The sequence below is a fragment of the Delphinapterus leucas genome, chromosome 3 (assembly GCF_059928025.1).
Source record: "Delphinapterus leucas isolate spDelLeu-1000000601 "Yukka" chromosome 3, BTC_Dleu_Yukka2, whole genome shotgun sequence".
NCBI classification, from domain to species: Eukaryota; Metazoa; Chordata; class Mammalia; order Artiodactyla; family Monodontidae; genus Delphinapterus; species Delphinapterus leucas.
In genome coordinates this window covers 116146866-116168243 of record NC_143131.1, presented here as the reverse complement: position 1 = coordinate 116168243, position 21378 = coordinate 116146866, and the positions used below count along the sequence as shown (strand labels likewise).

Here is a 21378-nt window from a genome sequence, read left to right as displayed (position 1 = left end):
ATTCTGATGCACATTGAAGTTTGAGAACCATTGTGGTAAATAAGACAAGCCACAGATAATGAGAAGATCCTGTGACTTATGTTGATTGTCTGCCTGTGACTTTATCCCGTTCTCTCCACTTAAGGCAACTTGGAATGAGTGAGTGAGAGTGAAGTCATTGTGGGGACAGCCATGAATCTGTAGACTTACCGACATATGTAAACTATTGTTAACTTTGGTGCTTTAATTTTTATTTATTAATAACACATGACAAAAGTCACAGCAATGGGGATACCACAGTAAACTGCTGAAGTTCTGTTGCTGCAGGCAGAACAGTGGCTTTCATTGTTTTTTAAAATACTACATCCTACGCTAAGAAATATGTTTAAATTGCTCTCTAGGAGATACATACATGTGTGTATAACCAGAACAAATATTTCATGAAATAACATCCTTACTATATTTTCTGTGCTGTTCTATTAAAAAGTATGCTGGTTGAAACCCGTTAAATTCATCTAGTGACCCACCAATGAAATGTGACCTGCAGTTTGAAAAACACGGTGTAGTGAGCTGTCCTGGCATAGACCCTGTCTCTGGAGCAGGAGAGAGGTGGGGCTGCACTCACTCCTGTGTTAGGTGCACTTGGCTCTCAAGTCTCTCTTCTGCTGCTCTTAGCTGTGTGACCTTGGGCAATTTACCTATGTTCTCTGAGCTTTACTTTCCTGACCTGTCAATGTGGACGATAATATCTACCTTGCAGAGTTGTGGTGACAAACAAATGACAATATACTTCACAAGATGACTGGCAGTGGTAGCTACTACCTTACCTGTGGAAATAATACTATAGCACTGTTTTTTCAGAACATCATCAGTTACATGCATTTTTGTGGTGACCACCACAAAGCGGTGTTTTACAAATTTTTTTCCCATACTGCAGTGAATAAGTGTTCCCTATAATCTATGCATTCAGAAATATTTTTGAATAAATTTTATCTTAGCATCCAAATTCTGTACTCTATTCCAAAATATATGCATATTTTGATATATATATGGTAATATTTTATTTTGATTTAAAATTTAGTCCCCTTGCCCCCAATGCTTAAGGACACTCAGATTGCAAAAGATGCCCCAAGTGGCTATACCCCCAACACAGCCCTGAGCAGGGGCACTTGGGAAGTGTAGACTTTATGGTTGTGTTTCTGTGGGAAGATGCTCTTTAGGCTTTTCTTGAATGTTCAGACCTGTTGGTGATTAGGGGCAGCACCTTCACGTATGTAGCTCTGTAAACTGGCATCTCAGATCATCCACGGACCCTGGGCAGTGAGCATGTGGACGTAACAGGGATTGATGACCCATGAATCTGGATGTTGGGGAGACCCAGCTAATGTCCACTTGTCTTTCTGGAGGTCATGATCGTGGTTGGCGGCCAGGCACCCAAGGCCATCCGCAGTGTGGAGTGCTATGATTTTGAGGAGGACCGGTGGGATCAGATTGCTGAGCTCCCCTCCAGGAGATGCAGAGCAGGTGAGCCGCACTGCCTCCCGGTGTGCAGGCTGCCTTTCCACTCCGCCCCACCCCTGCCACCACCGCAGGTCTCTACTGGGTGCCACAGTCCTGCTCCTTGTTTCCAAAAACATCTGTGCATTCCACACTCCCTTCCTTTCCCTTCCCCACCTGCACAGTTCCTAGCTGCACCTTCTGGGGTCAGTTCTCATGTGCTTAGGAACTTCAGGCTAATCCAAGTACTTGCTTGAATCAAACAAAACTAGAAATGCAAATGTGAGAAGAAATCCAGTGAGTCCCATAGTGACTTCCAAATATCTAAAGTTGGAGATCACCTTCTATGGTGAATTATTTACATGCCTGCCTCGTTCCCCCATTGTCACTCATTAACGTGAGTCATCAGCCGTCTGAGATGACCTTGATGCCTTGGTTTCCTGTGCCTCAGGTGTGGTGTTCATGGCTGGCCACGTGTACGCCGTGGGCGGGTTCAATGGTTCACTGCGTGTGCGGACAGTGGACGTGTATGACGGGGTGAAGGACCAGTGGACCTCCATCGCCAGTATGCAGGAGCGCCGGAGCACGCTGGGAGCAGCTGTGCTCAATGACCTGCTCTACGCCGTCGGGGGCTTTGATGGCAGTACTGGTAGGTCCCGGACTCAGTCCCCATCCAGCCTAGGACACACCTTCCATGCAACCCTGGCTTGGTCAGCCATTTCTTGGGCCAACTGCTGGTCCCTCTGTAGCTACTGCCCCAAGAACATACCCATCCTTCCTCCTCTCCCAGCTTGCGTGTCAGAGGCACACCTTCCTACACATAGAATATGTAACTGCCCACGTGCTGTCATTTCTAGGGCTCTAGGAAGGACCCCACCCTCAGAAGAGGCCCTTTTCTCCTTTCCAGTGTCTGTTAACCCATTTATTCCGGAGTTGAGCCTTAGAGCAAGCTCAGCTGGAGGGTGTCTTAGAACTGTGGTCTGAACCCTCCTCTGAACAGATGAGGGAGCTATGGTTCAGCTATGGGAAGAGACCTGGCTCAGGTCACACAGTCTTTGCCCATTGCCCTTTCTACTGCCCCACCAAAGCTGTGCAAGGTTGTGCCACTGCAGAAGCGTCCCCTTGCTCCTGGCTTTCATCTAGCTCCAAAGTGAGAATCAGAAACTACTAGTGGACATGGACTTGGAGAGATTATCTCCAGGTGGATGTCTCTGTTGACAGCAACTCTGTTAAACTAAAGTGATATCTTTTGGCCCCCAGTGACAGGAAAAACAATATATTTTACCTCCCTGAAATTTCATTTGTGTCTTCACCAATTGGTAACCTTTTTCAGCCTTCTCTTTGCCTGTTTCATTAATTCCAAGATCTGTAGCCCCTCCAGAGGCTGCTTCTAGTGAGTGGGAACTGGGAATAAAGAGAACAAAGGATAGTGGGGCATTGTTTCTTTTAGGCATTGCTTTTGGCTGCTAGTAGAAAACCTGATTAAACTGTGGGTTAAACAAATGAGAGCTTTTGCTTTGTTCATGAAACAAGAAATTCAGAGGTTGGCAGTTGCCACCTTCGTCCAGTTGCTCAAGGATACTGGGGCCAAGTTCCTGAAGAGTCTTTTGGACTTATCCTCATGGTCACAAGGTGGCTGTTATATCCAGCCAACACATTTGTGTTCTAGGTAGCAAGAAGCAGGAAGGGGGGTGGGGGCTTATCAGAAAAGCAAAGGCTGTTTCAGAGATCCTGCTTAGATTGCATTGACTTGGTCACCCACAGCTCCAAGGGATTCTGGAAAGGCAAGTTTTCAGATTTCCAGCCTCTAAAATAGAGGAAGACAAGGGAAAAGAGGGATCGAATAGGTGTTCAGCGAGGCAACCTCAGGTATTTATTCCATTCTGTCGGTTTTATGGTTTACGTTATACCCCTGGGCCTCTCACAGCCCACCCTCTAGGTCAGGTCTTAGTGGTCCCCTCAGGCAGACACAGTGCAGATGTGTTTAGGGAGGTGCCACGGGCTGCCCAGTGAGGCAGAGATAGTGCTGAGTCATACACCCAGGTTTCCAGCCCCCGGGTCTGCACTGTTCCCCCATCCTCACTGTTCGCACAGCAGGGTGAGGCCTGGCACCATAGAAACCTCATGAGTCTCTTGTCTCCCAGGCCTGGCGTCAGTGGAAGCCTATAGCTACAAGACCAACGAGTGGTTCTTCGTGGCCCCAATGAACACACGGCGGAGCAGTGTGGGCGTGGGTGTCGTAGAGGGTAAGGAGCGGCAGTGGGTGGTGGCCTGTTCCTGCCCTGGCCCCTGGGCCTTCTCCTGGCGTCCTGACTCTATTCCTCCCGTTACTGCTGAGTCTGGTACTAGTATCCTGATGAGCGGATGAGAAGAATTGAGACTCAGAAAGGTGAAGCTACGGGCCCAAGGCTAGAAAGTGGGTGAGCTGGGTTGGGGGGCGTGGGAGGAGCCTAGAGGGGAGATGCTGGCCTGTTGCTTTGGCCACTTGTCTCTATTACGAGTTGGAGAATCCGGAGTCAAGATATAACCCAGGAGTATAATGTGGAGGGGGTGAGAGTCAATTGTTTGTTTAATTTTGTCCTCATGTTCACATGTTAAGCATTAACAGAGCCCCGAGTGAGGTGGGCACCTTTCCCCAGTCCTGATTAGTCACTACAAGGCAGGTTGGTGGGTCCTGCTCTAGTCAGGAAAGGTGTGTGCGGTGAGACAGGAGCGAATGGTGAGGTCTGGGGCCTGTTTAGACAGTGCACTGTAGTTTTTAAATGGTTTTCATCTCCAATTTCTCATTTTGTTCCTAAAACTCTCCTGAAGGAGATGGGCAGGACTTAGCTTTTCTCCGTTCTCCAGAAGGGGAAACTGGTCCCAGAGGGGTAATCAATGTGCCCCGTGCTAGTAAATAGCACAGCCACTCCTTGAACCCAGGTCTTCTAACTCCCAACTCAGACCATTAGCAAATGCTAATAGAGAGACATTTTAGAAATATGTATGAATTCAACGTATTAAAGCATAGAGTATTATTTGGACTAAAATGCTGTACTTTGCAGGACAACACTGATTCATTAGCCTGTCCTGAAGTGGGAATTTAGCTGGAAATCTGTGCATTCACACATGTACACAGGCATTTTCTATGTCACGTGCACACACAACACATACACATGCTTCGGGGAGAGTGTAATGTGCGGTGAGTTAGACATTAATATAAGGATTCTTTTCTCTCGCTGCATTTCTTGGTCCATACCAGTATTATGTGGTTTAAATTTTAATTTAAAAGTATATTGTTCTAACATACTGAATGAGTCATCTTAGTGAGTGCAAGGATTTTTGTCCTCCTACTGAGATAAAATTGTTTCTTGCAATCTCATCCTCCCATTGGAACAGAAGTTGATTTGTCTGCCAAATGCAAGTGCTTTGTCTAGCCACCTTCCCATTTCCCCCCTTTTTCCTTAGCCAGGAATATCAAACAATAGAGTTGGGGTTAAAAATAGCGTATGCTTGAAAGGAGAAACATTGAGTGGGTATTTTTTCAGCTGACGGCAGAGTTGGAATGGTTGATGGGGGTTAGAGGAGATACCTTCCTGGTACTCATTTGAAATACTCCCCTTGACAGAGCCTTCTGCGAGCATGTTCTGTGTGGCAGAAGTGCTGTGTGGTAGCATGCCCTGTTGACCCGGAGGACAGACTGGGGATTTATTGATCTTGTCCAACCTGAATCTGAAGCTCTTTCGGCTGAGAGTCACCCTGGGGCAGCAGAGTCTAATGGACAGCTTTGGTGAGAATGTCCAGGGAGGATCTTAAGTGGACGCTCCTTCCTCGTGGCCCTGAAGATACAGCTCCGCACGCTGTCTGCACAGAACCTGCCTCCCTCTCATCGTCTCCTTACCGTGGCTACATAGCCTAAATAACACTGGGGAAAAAAGGAAGAAAATCAGGGTCATCTGCTACTGGCTGCCTTGAAGAGTCTCTACGTGGGAAGAGGGACAGTGAGGCTGGGAGATGAGGCAGAAGCTCCCCGCAGAGCGGAGGTCGTGTGTTACAGAGACTGGGGTTGCCCTCAGGAGCTTCTCTTCTCCTCCCCGCCCCAGGCCTGTCTCCTCCCTAGTGATGGACAGCTGGCTGGGCAGGTGGTTACCTCTGAGCCAGCACACACCATGAGAGTAGCCTGGGTCCTGGGGGAGCTCTGAGTCAGGATTTTGCCCTCCAGCTTAGGCAAGGGCAGAGTCAGGAGGAGGTGTCCCTTTCTTCTAGAAGGGCTGGTTGAGAGGGCTGTGGGGGCAGAACACAAACCCAGGCTCAATGATAGAAGAAGAAATAATTTTACATCTGATGCAGCAAACGTCCTGATGGTACAACATAGTTCTGAGCCTGAGAATCTCTTTCTAACTTAAAATGATTGTAGATTTTTCACATACTGGTTGTACTCTTGGTACCTCTCCATTAAGAAAGCACATAGTGACCATAAAAATCTTTTGATTGAGTAACCCTGTTAAGTAGATTTGCATCTGGTGGTGTTTATTTAGTCTGTAGCTAGTGTTTAAGATCCTTATTATAATTCCAGCGTCCCCCCATAGGACTGAGACCCCAGGTGAGGTAGGACACCCACACCCAACACACACATACACCCCACACACACACGAGACCTTCCCACTGTATTCTAAGACTACATGTTAAACCCAAATGTTTGAATCTCTCTCTGAGATCATTCAAATACCAATTTCCTTCCCCCTTGCCCGACCTCACCGCCATCCTCAGAACAAACTGTTGCTCTTTGATAGCCGTTTATGGTATTTTATTTTTAAAATAGGTGATGGTGCTTCAGGGGTCTTGTGCATGGCTCAGAGATTGCAAGGGGGTCTGCAGATAAGTTCCAGCCAACCCATCCCACAGTGCACACAGAGCACTCCATTCACACGTTCTGCCTGCCTGGGTTGTGGACAGAGTACAAAACATGGAGGAGACAATGTTTGGGTTCTTGTTGGAGAATATTTTTCCTTATTTGTTCTGTCTGCTGTTGTGAGCCTTTACCCAGAAAGTCTGCCTGTCTGGCTGCACCTGGGGCCCTCAAGCTTTCCATCTCTCTGGTGCCTTGTTCTGGAGAAGATCTAATGAGTTCACTAGGAAGAATATGTTGAGCCCCAGTGACAGCAGGCCATCGCTTTGCACTGGCTGTTTGGGGTGTGCTTTTTGAGAAAGAGGTTCAGTCAGTACTGCTTTGAGGAGGAACTCAGGGCTTAAGAGGAAGTAGGAGACAGAGTCGTGAAGCATGCTTACCCTGGTTGGGGAGGGAGTCGTGGTCTTCCTGGGGGAGGGGGTCCTGAACCCTGATGGAGGTGAGGGTGCCCCGGTGGGTTACAAGTGGAGTTTCCGCCACACTCCAGTTCTGTGCGAGTCTGAAGCACCACCCTCAGCCACTTTGTCTGTTCCAGGGAAGCTATATGCCGTTGGGGGTTATGATGGGGCTTCCCGCCAGTGCCTGAGCACCGTGGAGCAGTACAACCCAGCGACCAATGAGTGGACATACGTGGCAGACATGAGCACTCGTCGCAGCGGCGCAGGTATGGTGTGTGTGGGGGGGGCGAGGTCAGGGGGCAAGCTGTGTCTGATCTCACAGGTGGGTCTGGAGGCCAAGAGCTTAACATTCTACCTTATTTTCCCTCCCTCTTCTCTCCATTCAGTGTATATAATCCCACTTGCATCTTTGCAACTGACAGAAGCACTTAGGAGTTAACCCTTCTCGGGGGGGGGGTCCCTTTGGTAGAGAATAGATGAGACCATATTCCCTTCATCGTCATCTCTTCCATTTCTTTGGAGGTGTCTGCATCTCTTGAAAAGTGAAGCTTGCTATGTGCCAGGTGCTGTCCTAATAAGCACTTTCTATGCCTCATTTTATTTAATCCTCTTCACAGCCCTGCAAGGTAGACACGACATAACTCCACTTAACAGATTTAGAAAGTATGTCAACCAGGGGCTGAGTAATTAGCCCAAGGTCGTATCATTAGTCACTGGCAAAGTTGGGATTCCTACTCAGGTTTGTTGCATTTTAAAGTTAGATTTTTTGGACCCCAGATTATCAGAGTCTCATTCTCATGAAGTAGTGTGACAAGCATGGCTGTCCCAGTCTTCCTTGGAAAAGCTAAACTTGCCTGTCTCTGTCTTGGGGGCTGAAAGCCAAGCTATTCGTGTTAATATCTGGGGATAAACTTATGTCTCCCCCCAACTTTTCTTCACTTCAGCCCCCTCCCCCGCATGGGAGGAGAATAAATCCCCACATGGGGCCCACTTCCGCCTCCTGTGGGAAGGCCAGGAGCTGTGTGGTCGTTTGGGATTTTCCAGGAAGTGGAGCAACAGCCCCTTCTTCCCTGCTTTGCCTGCCCCATCATCTAGGGGCCCAGAGGAAAGGGTCTGGGAGGGCAGATGGAGGCGCTGGAGGCCGGGCATTGGCTCTCTGCCCCCGGTTCCTGTGGGAGTGGTGACTGATGACCAACCTGGCTGGCAGGAAGGCCATGTGACTTCTGGGAAGGGAAGCCACAACTGGGAGCTTTTCCCCACCATGTTATTACTTTATCTTTCTTTTTGTATTTTTGAAGATTGAGTTGTGATCTCATTTTATACAACCAAACACATGACCACTTCCTTAGTATTCCTTAAAAATTATGCTATTTTAATATTTTCCAAGAACCACTGTATGCTCACTGGTTAGAAAAGAAAATGCTCTATGATTCCATTTAAGAAACATTTGTGTTTGGAAGGCTATTTTTAGGGAGCTTGTCTCTGCTGATCCCAGCAGGTTGGCCCTTCCTGAACGTGCAGCAAATGCATGGAAGTCAGGAGGGCTGGATCTTGGTTCTGGGTCTGCTCGAATGTCCCTGTGGTCTTGGCCTCTGATTCCTCAGATGTGAAATGAGTGGGTTGCAATAGGTGTTACCTAGGGCCCAGTTCAATTCACAGATCCTCTGGTTCTCCTGCCATCATAGGGCTCTTTTAGTAGTTTTGGTTTACAGTACTGGTAGAGTCTTCTTTGTATTTCCTGGAAATCCTGTGTGTGACTTGAGGTGTGCAAGAAAGTGTTCAAAGCCCAAGGAGGCAGGGACAGCTCAGCGGGAGTGGAGCAGCACACTGAGGTCTGTGGCTGTTTCTAGGAGTGCCTCAAGCAGAAAGTGTGGAGGGCCAGCTCCGGACAGAGCCACGAGCACAGACCCACCTTAGAAAGTTCAGGCTCATCTTGTGGACGGAGCTGCCTTTGGAGGCCTTGCTGCTCTGTCTCTGTCAGGCTGCCCAGGGGTTATTGCTGAGTGGAGATCACTGGGGCTGCTCATGCCTCTCACGAGGCACAGTGACCTTGATTTAAGGGGTGGTATCTCTCCCGGAGGTGGGTTCTTTCCTCAGGTCACTGTCAGTGCTCTGGCCTCAGGCTCCCAGGGCAGCCTTTCTTTAGTGCTTCACATCCCTAAGATTTGGAGAAGCCTCACATATGGGGTTGGGAACCCACATACTCGTCCTGGTAGGTGTTCTTTGGTGGCTAAAGACCCAGAGACCCTGGCAGCAGGGACTCCCGTGGCTCTAGGTCCAGGAAAGCTCTGTGTGAACATTGGCAGAGGAGGCTGCAGAAGGGCACTGGTGCCCCTGAATGCCTGGAAGGCTGCTTGCTTCCTCAGCAGGGTGTGGGCAGTGCTAGCAGATGGCTGTGAGGAAAAGAGGCCATTTCTGGGTCCCAGCATGTGCTAGTTCCTCCTGCACATGGAGGTGAGGAAGGTGAGGCAGCTTGGGAACACACTGAATTTTATTTAACTCAGGTCCGTAAGATAGCCACTGTCGATACACCACCACCATCTGCTGTTAGTTTAGGGCAACTGCGAGGAGCCATTTGCACACCTGCATAATTGCTGGTGGGATTTTACACATCTTGTCATTCAGACAGTATTTGTTGAGAACCTACTACGTACCGTCACGCACAGGGAAACAGTCATGATAAGACAAACATGGTTCTTGTCCATAGGAAGTTTATATTCTGGAAATCTAGTCCTTGGGTCTGAAACCTGGCTGCACATTCCAATCACCTGAGGTACCTTTTCTGATTCCTGACCAGTGTCTCTGGGAGTGAGGTTGTGGAATCTGTGTTTTCAAAAATTCCCCAGCTAATTGAGCTGTCCACGCAGTGGAGTAGTCTGTGGTCCAATGGAACTACCGATCTAGTCCAGCTCCCTCACTATGCAGTTGGAATACTGAGGCCCCGAAAGGGAAGCACCGCCTGGCGGGCAGGTTAGAGACACAGGTCCAGAACCCAGGTGTCCCGGCCACCACATCAGCTGCTCTTTTTAGGCCCTCGGGCTTTCTGGATTTTATTTCCTTGACATCCTCTAGATGTTAAAAGGTTATGGTAAAACCTGTAAATGATGCAGTCCTGGCCCTCAGCTCAGGCTTACCACCATCGTGAGTGATTCAGTGCCCCTCTGCCATCTAAGGAGGAGAGCACGGGGGCAGAAAGAACAGCTTCTGCTTCAAGACAAGCAGGGAGGCCTCAGCAATAATGATCTCAGCACACCTGCTGTGTAGTTTCCATTTCAACTCTTTTTACTGCACGCACACACAAACACACACCTATATATATTATATATATAATATTTATTTTTATGTGTCTGAATAGAAATGAGGTTATATTTGCTTTATATTTGGCGGTTTTCAAGTTGATTTTATGAGGCAGGTAGGTGTCATTATATTTGTTTTATAGACGAGGACCCTGAGTTCCAGGGAGACAAAACAGCACTCCCCCTGTCACCCTGCCGGTGATGGCTGCCCAAGGCTGGACTCTAGGCCTCCTGGTTTCTGGTCGCTGCAGCCAGCCTGAGACTGGAACTCTGTGCTCTGCCTTTCAGGCGTTGGGGTCCTCAGCGGGCAGCTGTATGCCACAGGTGGGCACGATGGGCCCTTGGTGAGGAAGAGTGTCGAGGTTTACGATCCTGGAACAAACACCTGGAAGCAGGTGGCAGACATGAACATGTGCCGGCGCAATGCAGGTAATATGACTGCTCCCTCCTTCTCTCCTTCCGGGGGAGGTTGTGGGTGTTTTCTCCCTGCAAACACTAGCTCTAAAAGAGTGCCAGAGGGGAGAGGCTCCCAGGGCCTGGGGCTGAGCTTGTACCCTGAATAGGGAGTGTCCATTTGCTGGGCAGGGGAGAGCTTGGAACCCACAAAGCTAGCCACGAGGCGCCTCACAGGGCGCCCTCTTAGATGCAGAGGGTTCCTTCCCTCCCAGTGGAGGATGATGACTTTCACTGCACATAGATGGACACAGACCCAGAAGAGCCTCTGGTTGCCATCTGTGCCCCCAGCCCAGTGGCTTTGTTGGGTAGCTAAGCATAGGGCTGTGTGGACAGTGTCAGACAATCATACTTGGTTCTATCTTTTCTTTGCCAGTGTCTGGCTATGGGAACCTCTCACCTCCCACCAGAAACCAATTTCCTTCCTTTCAAGGGTATCCATGAAAGGATTCATGATCCATTCTCCAATAGGACCACTTTCCTTATTCCCTTCTTTGTATTTTCTGTCTCTCCTTCCCTTCCCTTCCCTCCCCCTTTTCCTTCCTGTAGGAGTGGTTTTCCTTAGAGTGTTTAGGTTTTTTATGCCTGGAGCCTGACATCCCTATTAAACCATTTCCTTTTAGAACTTTGCCCTATGGGTTGTGTCCTATGTTGGTATATCTTGCTTTATGCCTTCTTACTCTATCATAGTGTTGGCTTAGCCCAATTTCCCAGGCTGGAAATACAAGCAGGTGACTTTCAGGCAGACTTATTTCCTTTATACTCAAATTACCTGCTTGCTAAACCCATTTGCAGCTGACTTGTTGAAAACGTAAACAAGAAAAAGAGGGGAGTTTATTAATTTGCTCATTGTCTAAGCCTGCTGTGGTATAACCTGGCATTTGGCCTTGAGCCACACGAGTGAGGAATTACAGAACCTTCAAGCAGCTAATTCAAGAAGTAGGTTTAGATGTAAATGCATGTGTATACACACATTCACATATAGATATTTCTATTTTTTATAACAAAAATGGAATCATACTGTAATACTGGTTTATAACCTGCCTTTTTAATCCACTTTACAATCTTTTATGAATATCTTATTATAACACTAAACATATTTACATAATATTATTCTAAATGGCTATAACATAATTTAAATAACCGAGCTACTATTGGACTTTTAGGTCATTTCCATTTTTTCTCTAAGTAATGCTTTGGTTATTATAAATAGTCTTTATAGCTAATTAATGCACACATTTAAAATTATTTCTTTAGAATAAAAGGCCAGAAGTGAAACTTTTGAATCAGAGGGAGTGTATGTACTTTTGACACCACCCAGGAAGGTGATGCATTTTATACTCACCAGTATTTGAGAGTATGTTCACCAACACTGATAATTTCTACTTTTTGAGCATCGTTAATCCCTGAGTCTAATTTTGAAAAAATACACAGTATATTGGACTACGGCCTTTTAAATCTTGATGAGCAGTACTTACATTTTCCTACTCTTGAGTCCCTGCTACATGAGACCGTGCCTCCAAACCAGCTCACTCTGAGATCAGAGTGGGTAGGAAGCCTTTTCCCTGGGAACTGTATGTGGATTCAGACCCCAGTTGTGTAAAGGGATCACAGACACAACCATTAGTGCCCCACAGTGTGGATAAAATGGTTTATCAGGGAACAGCTAACAAGCAGAGTAGAAGTAGTGTACGTGAAATCCCCTGAGTTGTCTCCTTCCACACGTAGCTCAGACTGGGCGTGGGAGGCCTGCATGCACCAGTGGGCAGTGCTGCAGTAGAATGGGGTCTGTACCTACAGTGCTCTGCCTATTCTTAGGGTCAAGGGCAGGGAACATCTGTGGGGCTATGTCGTCGTGAAAGCTCCCTCGTCAGAGACATGACCTTGTTAGGAAGGGGGATCCTCAGATCCCAGTGGCTGTTGTGTGTTCCTCCGTTGAGCAAACTTAAACCCCAGGAGCCAATTGTCTGTTATTCTAGCAGGAAGGGGAGGAAGAGAGCCTCCAGGGCCATCCAGACTTGTCTCTGGTCCATCCCCTTGCTGCTCCTGCTGTCATGCCTTCTCTGGCCTCTGTTTGATCCCCAGGGGTCTGTGCAGTGAATGGGCTCCTGTATGTGGTTGGAGGGGATGATGGATCCTGTAACCTGGCTTCGGTGGAGTACTACAATCCTGTCGCTGACAAGTGGACGCTGCTGCCAAGCAACATGAGCACAGGGCGGAGCTACGCAGGTCAGTGTGCTCCACCCCCATCCTGGGGCCCAGGTGGGGTGGGGCAGGTGGGGGCTAGGTTAGCTTGCTTAACTTGGGGCTGAGTGCCTCCTTCAGGCATGGCAGATGATTGTCACATGTCACCACTCCTTCATTCTGCGCCCACGGCAGATACCCATAATTAGCACTCGTTTCCCCAGCGAAGCTGAATGTAGCCATAGAATTCTTCTTGACACAGTGTTCCAGGGAGCCACTTCCGACTGATCCGAATTGTCATAAGAGGTTTTAGAATTTCATTGCCCTTCCTGATTTGTTTTGTGCTGGGCCCCTAGGTGGAATAAGATACAGTTCTTGCTTTCCAGAAATTAAATTGGAAAGATAAGACCTACCTACAAAAATAGGAAATACAAGATGATGTACATGTAAGTTCTAAATGAAATGTACTGCACAGGCTTTAGGACATGACATGTCAGGGAACACTTCCTGGAAGAGGTGGAGCCTGATTAAACTTTGAGGGTGGGTCACAGTCATAGAGGTAGCTGCCCTTTGCCAGCTGCCCACTCCCTGGGCCACAAAGCAGTCTGTTAGGTACAGTGTATACACACACTCTTATCTTTTCAGCAACCCTCTGGTTGAATGAGACTCCATTCCATTTTATAGATGATGAAACGGAGGTTTGGAATGTTTAAGTAATCTGCCCAAGACCACGTGGCTAAAAAAATGTCAGGGTCAGAATTGAAACCCAGGTCTGAGTCCCAAGCCCATGCCTTTTGTGCTACTCTAGCTCAGGGTTGGGGGAAAAAGCGTTCTAAGCAAGAGGCTGGAGGGAAGAAGGAGGAATGAGGCGGCTATAGAGACTTATTCCTGGTGGGGTGTGTGATGGTTTTGATGAGGTGTGGGGGACAGGATCAGAGTCAGTGGGGCTGAGGTTGAGGGTCTATAGGGAGACAAGCAAACATAGGTATCTATGAGGTATTGGTTTGGCCAAAAAGTTTGTTCGTCTCTTCCATAAGATGGCTCTAGTAGCAGTTAGTTGTCTTTAATATCATTTGAAACAATTTTGTTAGATTGTATTGTGACAGCTGTCATATCAGTGTGTAGTTTTAAAAAAACTTATCAAAACTGGGGAATTTTTGTGTAGCCATTTTACAATATTGATGGAAGAAAAAAAGCAACATTTTTGGCATGTTATGCTTTATTATTTAAAGAAAGGTAAAAACACAACTGAAATGCAAAAAAAGATGTGTGCAGTGTATGGAGAAGGTGCTGTGACTCATCGAATGTGTCAAAAGTGGTTTGCGAAGTTTCGTGCTGGAGATTTCTCACTGGACAATGCTCCATGGCCGGATAGACAAGTTGAAGCTGATAGCAATCAAATCGAGACATTAACTGAGAACAAGCAATGTTATACCACGTGGGAGATAGCTGACATACTCAAAATACCCAAATCAAGCGCTGAAAATCATTTGCACCAGCTTGGTTATGTAAATCGCTTTGATGTTTGGGTTCCACATAAATTAAGCGGAAAAAAAACCCCTTCTTGACTGTATTTCCGTGTGCGATTCTCTACTTAAACATAACGAAAACATTCTGTTTTTAAAACAAATAGTGATGGGTGATGAAAAGTGGATACTTACAATAATGTGGAATGGAAGAGCTCGTGGGGCAAGCGAAATGAATACCACCAACCACACCACAGGCCGGTCTTCATCCAAAGAAGGTGATGTTGTGCATATGGTGGGATTGGAAGGGAGTCCTCTATTATGAGCGCTTTCTGGAAAACCAAACAATTAATTCTAACAAGTACTGCTCCCAATTAGACCAACTGAAAGCAGCACTCGATGAAAAGCGTCCGGAATTAGTCAACAGAAAATGCATAATCTTCCATCAGGATAACGCAAGACCGCATGTTTCTTTGGTGACCAGGCAAAAACTGTTACAGCTTGGCTGGGAGATTCTGATTCATCCGCTATATTCACCAGACGTTGCACCTTCAGATTTCCATTTATTTAGGTCTTTACAAAATTCTTTTAATGGAAAAAAATTCAACTCCCTGGAAGACTGTAAAAGGCACCTGGAGCAGTTCTTTGCTCAAAAGATACAAGGTTTTGGGAAGGTGGAATTATGAAGTTGCCGGAAAAATGTCAGAAGGTAGTGGAACAAAACGGTGAATACGTTGTTCAATAAAGTTCTTGGTAAAAATGAAAAATGTGTCTTTTATTTATACTTAGAAACTAAAGGAACTCTTTGGCCAACCCAAGAACTCAGCTCCTTGTATTTGGTTCTCCAGAAACTGGAAGAATTAGAGCTAACGTTTACTTATTGAGCATGGACAATGGGCCAGGCATCATCCTAGGTATTTATGACCATTATCATGTATAATCTCCGTCATAACTCCAATGGTACTCTTATCCCGTTTTCCATCTTGTTTGGATTTCAGTGCAAAGGAAGATTATGCCATGCAGGCTCAAAGGGGTTTGTATCGCATTCTGTCTGCCCAAGGCTTCAATTAATGAACTTATTTAAAAATTTTTTTCTCGTTTAGGAGTTTTCTCAATTAAATAGAAAAGATTTTAGAGGCATTTTGGTCCTAGAGTGATTCTGTTCTCATGGTTAATTATTAAAAACCAGCACTGTCATTTTCTCTCCAAAGCTGAAGTGGGAAGTACAGGGCATTTTCCTGTATGAGGCAGTGAGGCCAGTGAGCGATCCCACCTTGCCTCCACGTGAGCCTTAATGAGAGGGGAAGGTGCAGGTGTGAGTAGTTAGAATTTTGTGTAAGTGCTGAATATTTCATGTCCATTTCTTTACTGTTTGCCCACCCCATAAGTAGGTGGGAAGGAGATGAGCAGAGGTGCGATTTGTGTTCAAATCCATTGACTGAGTGAATCTCTTTTCTTAGAATCTATGGATATGGCCTAAAATGCAAAGATTTATGGACAAAGTTATTTACTGGAGCAAAAAACTGAGAATTACTTAATGTCTGACATGAGGGAAATAGCTAAATAAGTTGTGGAATATTTATACAGTGGACGTGTTTTTAATATGAGAAGATGTTTGTGACAGACTGGTTGAGAAAAGGATGATGCAAAATGTATGTACCGCGTGAGCTCAGTCGAGCAGTCCTGGGTCATGGGGGTTAGAGTAGCTCCTGCTTACAGAAATGGATACTGGAGTCACATCTGAATTTGAGTCCCAGCTCTGCCACTAGCCCTGGAACTCTGGGCAAGGTAGTCAGTCTGACCGAACCTCTGTTTTCTCATTTGTAAAATGAGAATAAAATCATATCAAGCCTCTTAGGGCTGTTGTGAGAATGAAACGTGATAATACGTGGAAGGCACTTAGCACGGTGCCTGCCTGGCAGGTAGAAACCACTCAGTCAATGATTGTGGTTATTATTAGTAAGCCAGAAAATATTCCAGAAAAGCTAACGGTGACTCTCTTTGTATGTAGGGATTAAAGTTCTTTTTCTTGGTGTTCTTCTGTGTTTTCCAAAATTTCCATAATGAGAATATTTTAGTTTTAGAATCAGAAGAGAAAGTTTATATAAGAACCAATACAGGAGCCTGCTTTTTAAAGACATGCTCCCTTGAGAAAGAGGAGCCTCAGGTGCAGGCAAGATGTTCTCCAGGTCAGGCAGCACATCTGGGTCTGAGGACTTGGGTTCTCCCCACTTCTAATCTTTTACGTCTGTGGCTTTATCCAGGAATTAACATGAAATGCATGTCTTAGCAGAATGTCACCATTGGGGTGTCCTGGGCTTTCTTTTAGCAATGTTCTCTCAATCTCATCTTCAACCAGAAGATTTGATAGTGGTGGTAATATGTTAAAATAAGGCTCCTAGCTACACCTTAACTATAAGTTAGAATTTGGTTCAGCTGCAGGTACCAGAAAAACTGACAGATACTTGCTTAGATAAGGAAGTATCTTTTTTTGTATGTATGTATTTGTCCCAGGCAGAAAGGAGTCCAGGGCTGGCCTGGTGCCTCAAGAGTGTCATCGAAGAATCAGGTCTCTCTTGTGTTTTCTGTTCTGCCAGCTTTATGAATAGCTGCTGCGGCTGCCCCTTGCACCCTGCGTGAGCTTCTTCCAGGCAGCACGAGGAAGAAAACCAAAGTTGCAGCACTGGCACACTTGTAGTTACAGTCTCACGGGCCAGGATTGGGTCACATAGCACCTCCAGCTGCAAGGTAGTCTAGGAAGCTGAGCTCATAACTTGCTGGTCTCGATAGCAGAGGACAGCAAGTAGAGGGGATGTTGGATGAATCAGCCTATAGTATCTGCTGCATAACTGTAACCCCTTACAAGCAAGATTTTAGGCTCATAAGTTAGCTGTTGAGTATGGTTCAGCCTGGCCAAAACAGTAACACATACAGACATGTCTAGAATGTTTATCCAAGTATAGAATTTAGCATTGGAGGGGTCTTTCAGTTAGAAAACATTGAATATATGGGAATGGAGCCTGAAGAGGTACATGGACTTGCCTGAAGCCACAATGCAGTTTGACTGGTGGCAGAGCTAGGATGGGAATTCAGTTGTTCTTGCTACCATGAAGTCAGCCTATTGTTCTTTCTACTTCATGTCAGTGTCTTCTAAAAGGAGACATGTATCACTCATCGCTTCTCTTAAAGTGATACAGATCTAGAGCTGTGAGGTTTCCAGTGCAGGTGCCGAGTGTCATTACAGCGAGTGCTGGGGTTGGGAAGGGGAGTCACTACGATACGATGTGAGTCGGTGTGATGATGTGGGGTGAGATCACTCACCTGTGGTGTTGAGGGACTGTGCTCTGTGTTTAAACATCTTGTGGAGACTGGGCTGTTAGAGCGGGAAACAGCCAGCTGCTGGCAGCCTGAGTCCACAGGCCCTTCAGTATTTGGGTACAAATCGTGCCCATTTCCCTTGGTTATGGCTTGGGATGTTGTGGGTCATGAACTCCTTGTGACTCTGAATAAGTTCGGAGAAGCTAAGATGGTAACCTTCTCCCCCTTTCATCTTAGGTGTTGCTGTGATTCACAAGCCCTTGTGACCCCAACTCCCGCTGCCAGGAGGTGGAGGAAGGGAGGGGTGCTGCCTGTGACTTGGCACAGTGGGACCACGCTGGCTGGGTGCCACTCGCTGCCGGAGTCTGCAGAGGAGCGGGGACCGCCCTCCTCCAACTTGGCAGTGTCGTCAGGGTGGGACGACAGTGACCCACCTCCTGCTCCCGCAAGGTGTTTCGTCCTCTGCCCTGAGCAGTGGGTTCCTGATAGCTCCAGCTGCACCTTTGAACGTTCTTTTGTGTGTTTCTACAGGGACATCAGAGAACCTGGGACCTGTGTGTGTGTGTGTGTGCACAGAACGTGGTGATTCACTAAATTGGGGGGTGGTGATGGTCTGCTCCATTTCTATACTACTGATCCTTCCTCTATGCTAAAAATCAAATCACAGAAACCTCTCTTATGGATTTGCCCCATGGGGACCTTGAGACTACTAGAGCTGTTGTCTACTGGAAGTGCAGTTGGACATACCAGGAATGTCCAGAAATGACCAGGCCCATGTACCGGCCTAGACTACTGGCATTGTCTGCAGAAGAGTGGGGTGTTCTCGAAGCTGCCCCATGTCCTCTGTGTGCTAGAACTAGGACCACAGGTTCTCTAGCCCCTCAGCTGGGTGCTCTTCCTTGGGCTCTTCTCCTGGAACTTCTTATCAGAACTGCCCAGTCTCTGGGCTACTGGTCTTTGAGGTCAAGGATTCCAGGTTTGGGAGATTTCGTGTCTCTTCAGCTGGGAAAACTAGCTCTTCAGAGAAGCACTGAGTAACACACTGGAGGAAAAAAATACATGAAAAACAAAAACATAAGAAAACAAAGTGTTAAGGCTTCAGTCCTTGTCCATAGTGGTCCCAGAGAGGATCCTACTTCTGGGTTTTCCTGGGATAGGACAGTCCCTGTTTATACTTATTATCCAGGTTTAATTTTTCAGAGCATCCCGTTTTACTCTCAAAAGTGTTCTGGTTTGGAGGCTAAGTAAAAGATCACCATACCTCCAAACCCAAAGATAGGTTTGTCCCTGCGCTGGATGGGGTCACATGTGATTTACATGGACATGGATGAATTCAAAGGGGTGTATACTTGGCACCGTGGGCCTGGCCCTCGGCAGTCGGTCCAGTCTGTCTCACATCCTTGTCTTCCTTTCCTTGTGCTCTTCCCCCATTCCAGGCCTGTACCCTCTCGCCAATCCTCAGAACTTCCCCCTCCTAGCTTCCCCCGTGGGGGAGGACATGGTGGTGGGCCCTGAATGTGTGATCTCTCTCAGGAGTACTTGCATTTTGAGAGAGGAGCTTGAAGAAAGCTTTGCTAATTCACAGGTAAAAATGATTAATGACAGACCTTCAGGCATCCGGAGGAGGGTATTTGAGGGCTCAGGGAGTCGTTTGCATTTAAAAAAAAAAAAAGAAAGAACCTTAAAGCTGTACTGTCCCTGAACTAGCAAGTTGCTTATATTGGAATTTCCAGCATAAGGAGGGGAAGTCTTGTGTCTGGAGAAGAGTCTCACAACTTGGGGGCTGGAATTGACCCTTCCTGATGTCAAGGTCCACCTTTAGGGAGCCAAGGGGCTTTATGAACTCTGATGGTGGACTTCTCATACAACTGGGCAACTTCCAAGCCGGTTTTATAGGAGACTGTCATTCTCCCCACTTCACCCTGAAGTTATAAACCCAGGACTTTCCCCAGCGAGTTGGACACTTTGTGTATTTACTGTATATTTATTGTGCGTGAACCACTCAACTCCCCTGAAGGGGAAACATCTTCTGATGTTGAGCAGATGTTATTTCAGTGAGACATTTGGAGAATACCAAGGTACCCAGAATTTTTAGTAACCTTGGGCAGAGGCTGAAATATCCAGCTTTGGTGGACCTGGAAGAACAGCTCCAAAGGGATCAAGACATGCTGTTAGCTGGTTTGTTCTGCTCTTACCTGGCATGGAGGTGACTGTGGTCTCAAAGCTCTGCCTGCCTCTGGATCGGAAGCTGATGGAATGCGCTTTCTGTTCCAAATGTTCTTCCTCCCTCTCCGAGGAAGGTTTGGGACTTTGTTTCAGGGTGTGTGTGGGGGGGGTGGGGTGGGGGATGAGGTTGGGGTCTGATGTGTGCCATCACACAGCTCCTGATTTCAGACGAAAGGTGAAGTTCCCCCCCAACACCTGGAAGCTGAACTTCCAGGCTTATCATGCTTATGTGGGGGGAGGCTGTTTGTGTGTCATCTTCCCAGAAAGGATCCCCTCCCTGAGAGCTAGCCAGCTGTGTTTCCTGCTTTTGGATTTTTGCTATTGACCCCACCTCACGTCCGCTTTCCCAGGAAGCACTGCCCCTGCTGGTAGTGCTGCTGAGGCCATGTTCGTTTTATCCTCATGTGTCCTTTCTCACGGGGACTAGAACACTGGTACGTCATCACCAAATAGCCAATCTGCTCTAGCTGCCCACAGATGCCATCCAAAACCTGCTGTCCCTTTATCACCAGGTACAATTCTCTCTCCACAGTGGGCACAACAGACTTATTTTCACGTCTGTGCTGGTCATGTGGTAGGTGAACCCCCCTGCATCCCCTCTTCTGGTGGCCACACCTGCTTGTGAATGCAGCTTTGCCTGTGGGATATCTGAAGTCTGATCACAGCGATGAAATGGAATTGCAGCCCAAGGTTAGAAGCAGCTTAGACACCATTTGGATTCTGATTTGGACAACAGAGAAGTCAGACTCTGAATTCCAAAGTTCTTTCTCATAAGTACCCAATGGCATCTCTCCATCTAATAAGTTGCAGTATTATGCAAATGAAAGTGACCTCATTTTCTGCTATGCAATAAGAATACTTAATTCTATTTCATGACAGACCAGTTGCAATATCCCCTAAGATGCTTTTTGAGCTGTCTTACTTTGATATCTGTTGTATAATGTTTGTATATTCCTGAGCCAGATCCTTTCAAAGATTGCCTTTTTATAAAACTGAAGCTACAGCTTTCAGGCTAAAATTTTAATGTAGATATTTTTATAAAGTAATTTTTCACGATATTTGAATTGCTTTTTATTGTCCATGATAATGAAATGTTATGTTCTATGCATCATTCACTCTCAAACATCGTTCATGCCTGTAGCTATCTTCCCTTTGTTTCTCACCCTCCCCAAACTTCAGTAGCTCCAGGTTGACTTGGAAGCTTCTTTCTTACACCACATTCAAGGGAGATTGCTGAAAAAACACAATCACTGGTGTTTACTGAATTGTTTAGGGACTAACATTAAGCCTGACTCAGCACTTACACATCTATGTTGCCGATCTGCTTTTCTTGGAGTCTGTTTTTGGCAGGGTGAGGCAGGGGGGACTCTGGTTGGCCCATCTCCTGGCATCTCTCACGGCCTGGCACAGAGCCTGGCATGCTGTGGCATGGAGAAGCCCAGGGAGAGTCCTGCCCTTCAGCGCATAGTCCCGGGAGTTTTCCTAGATCGAGCTGACTAGCCTTCATTCTTTTCTGTCTCCTTATTCTTCGGAGCTTCAGGCTTAAGGCTTTTGCTGCTGGATGATGTCCCTTCTGGAAGCATCTTGTCGATGAACTTTAAAAGAGGGCTCATTCCTCATGATCCCCACTAAGAATGTGATCAGCATGTGCTTTGCAGATGTTCATACTACAC

The 21378-nt window shown here is 46.8% G+C and overlaps 1 protein-coding gene across 2 annotated transcripts in view; it reads left to right on the top strand.

Moving 5' to 3' along the window:
- KLHL3 (kelch like family member 3) overlaps positions 1 to 19158 on the top strand; it is a 111729-nt gene extending 92571 nt beyond the window's left edge. Inside the window, exons 9-16 of one of the 2 annotated variants that reach the window (XM_089909356.1) lie at positions 1386 to 1503; positions 1928 to 2125; positions 3621 to 3722; positions 6900 to 7028; positions 10347 to 10487; positions 12597 to 12740; positions 14329 to 14439; positions 14540 to 17707. In XM_089909356.1, the coding sequence (XP_089765482.1) occupies positions 1386 to 1503; positions 1928 to 2125; positions 3621 to 3722; positions 6900 to 7028; positions 10347 to 10487; positions 12597 to 12740; positions 14329 to 14439; positions 14540 to 14847 (1251 nt within the window). In that variant the 3' untranslated portion in view covers positions 14848 to 17707. The other variant, XM_089909357.1, reaches the window with a different exon arrangement.
- Positions 19159 to 21378: the final 2220 nt, after the last annotated feature.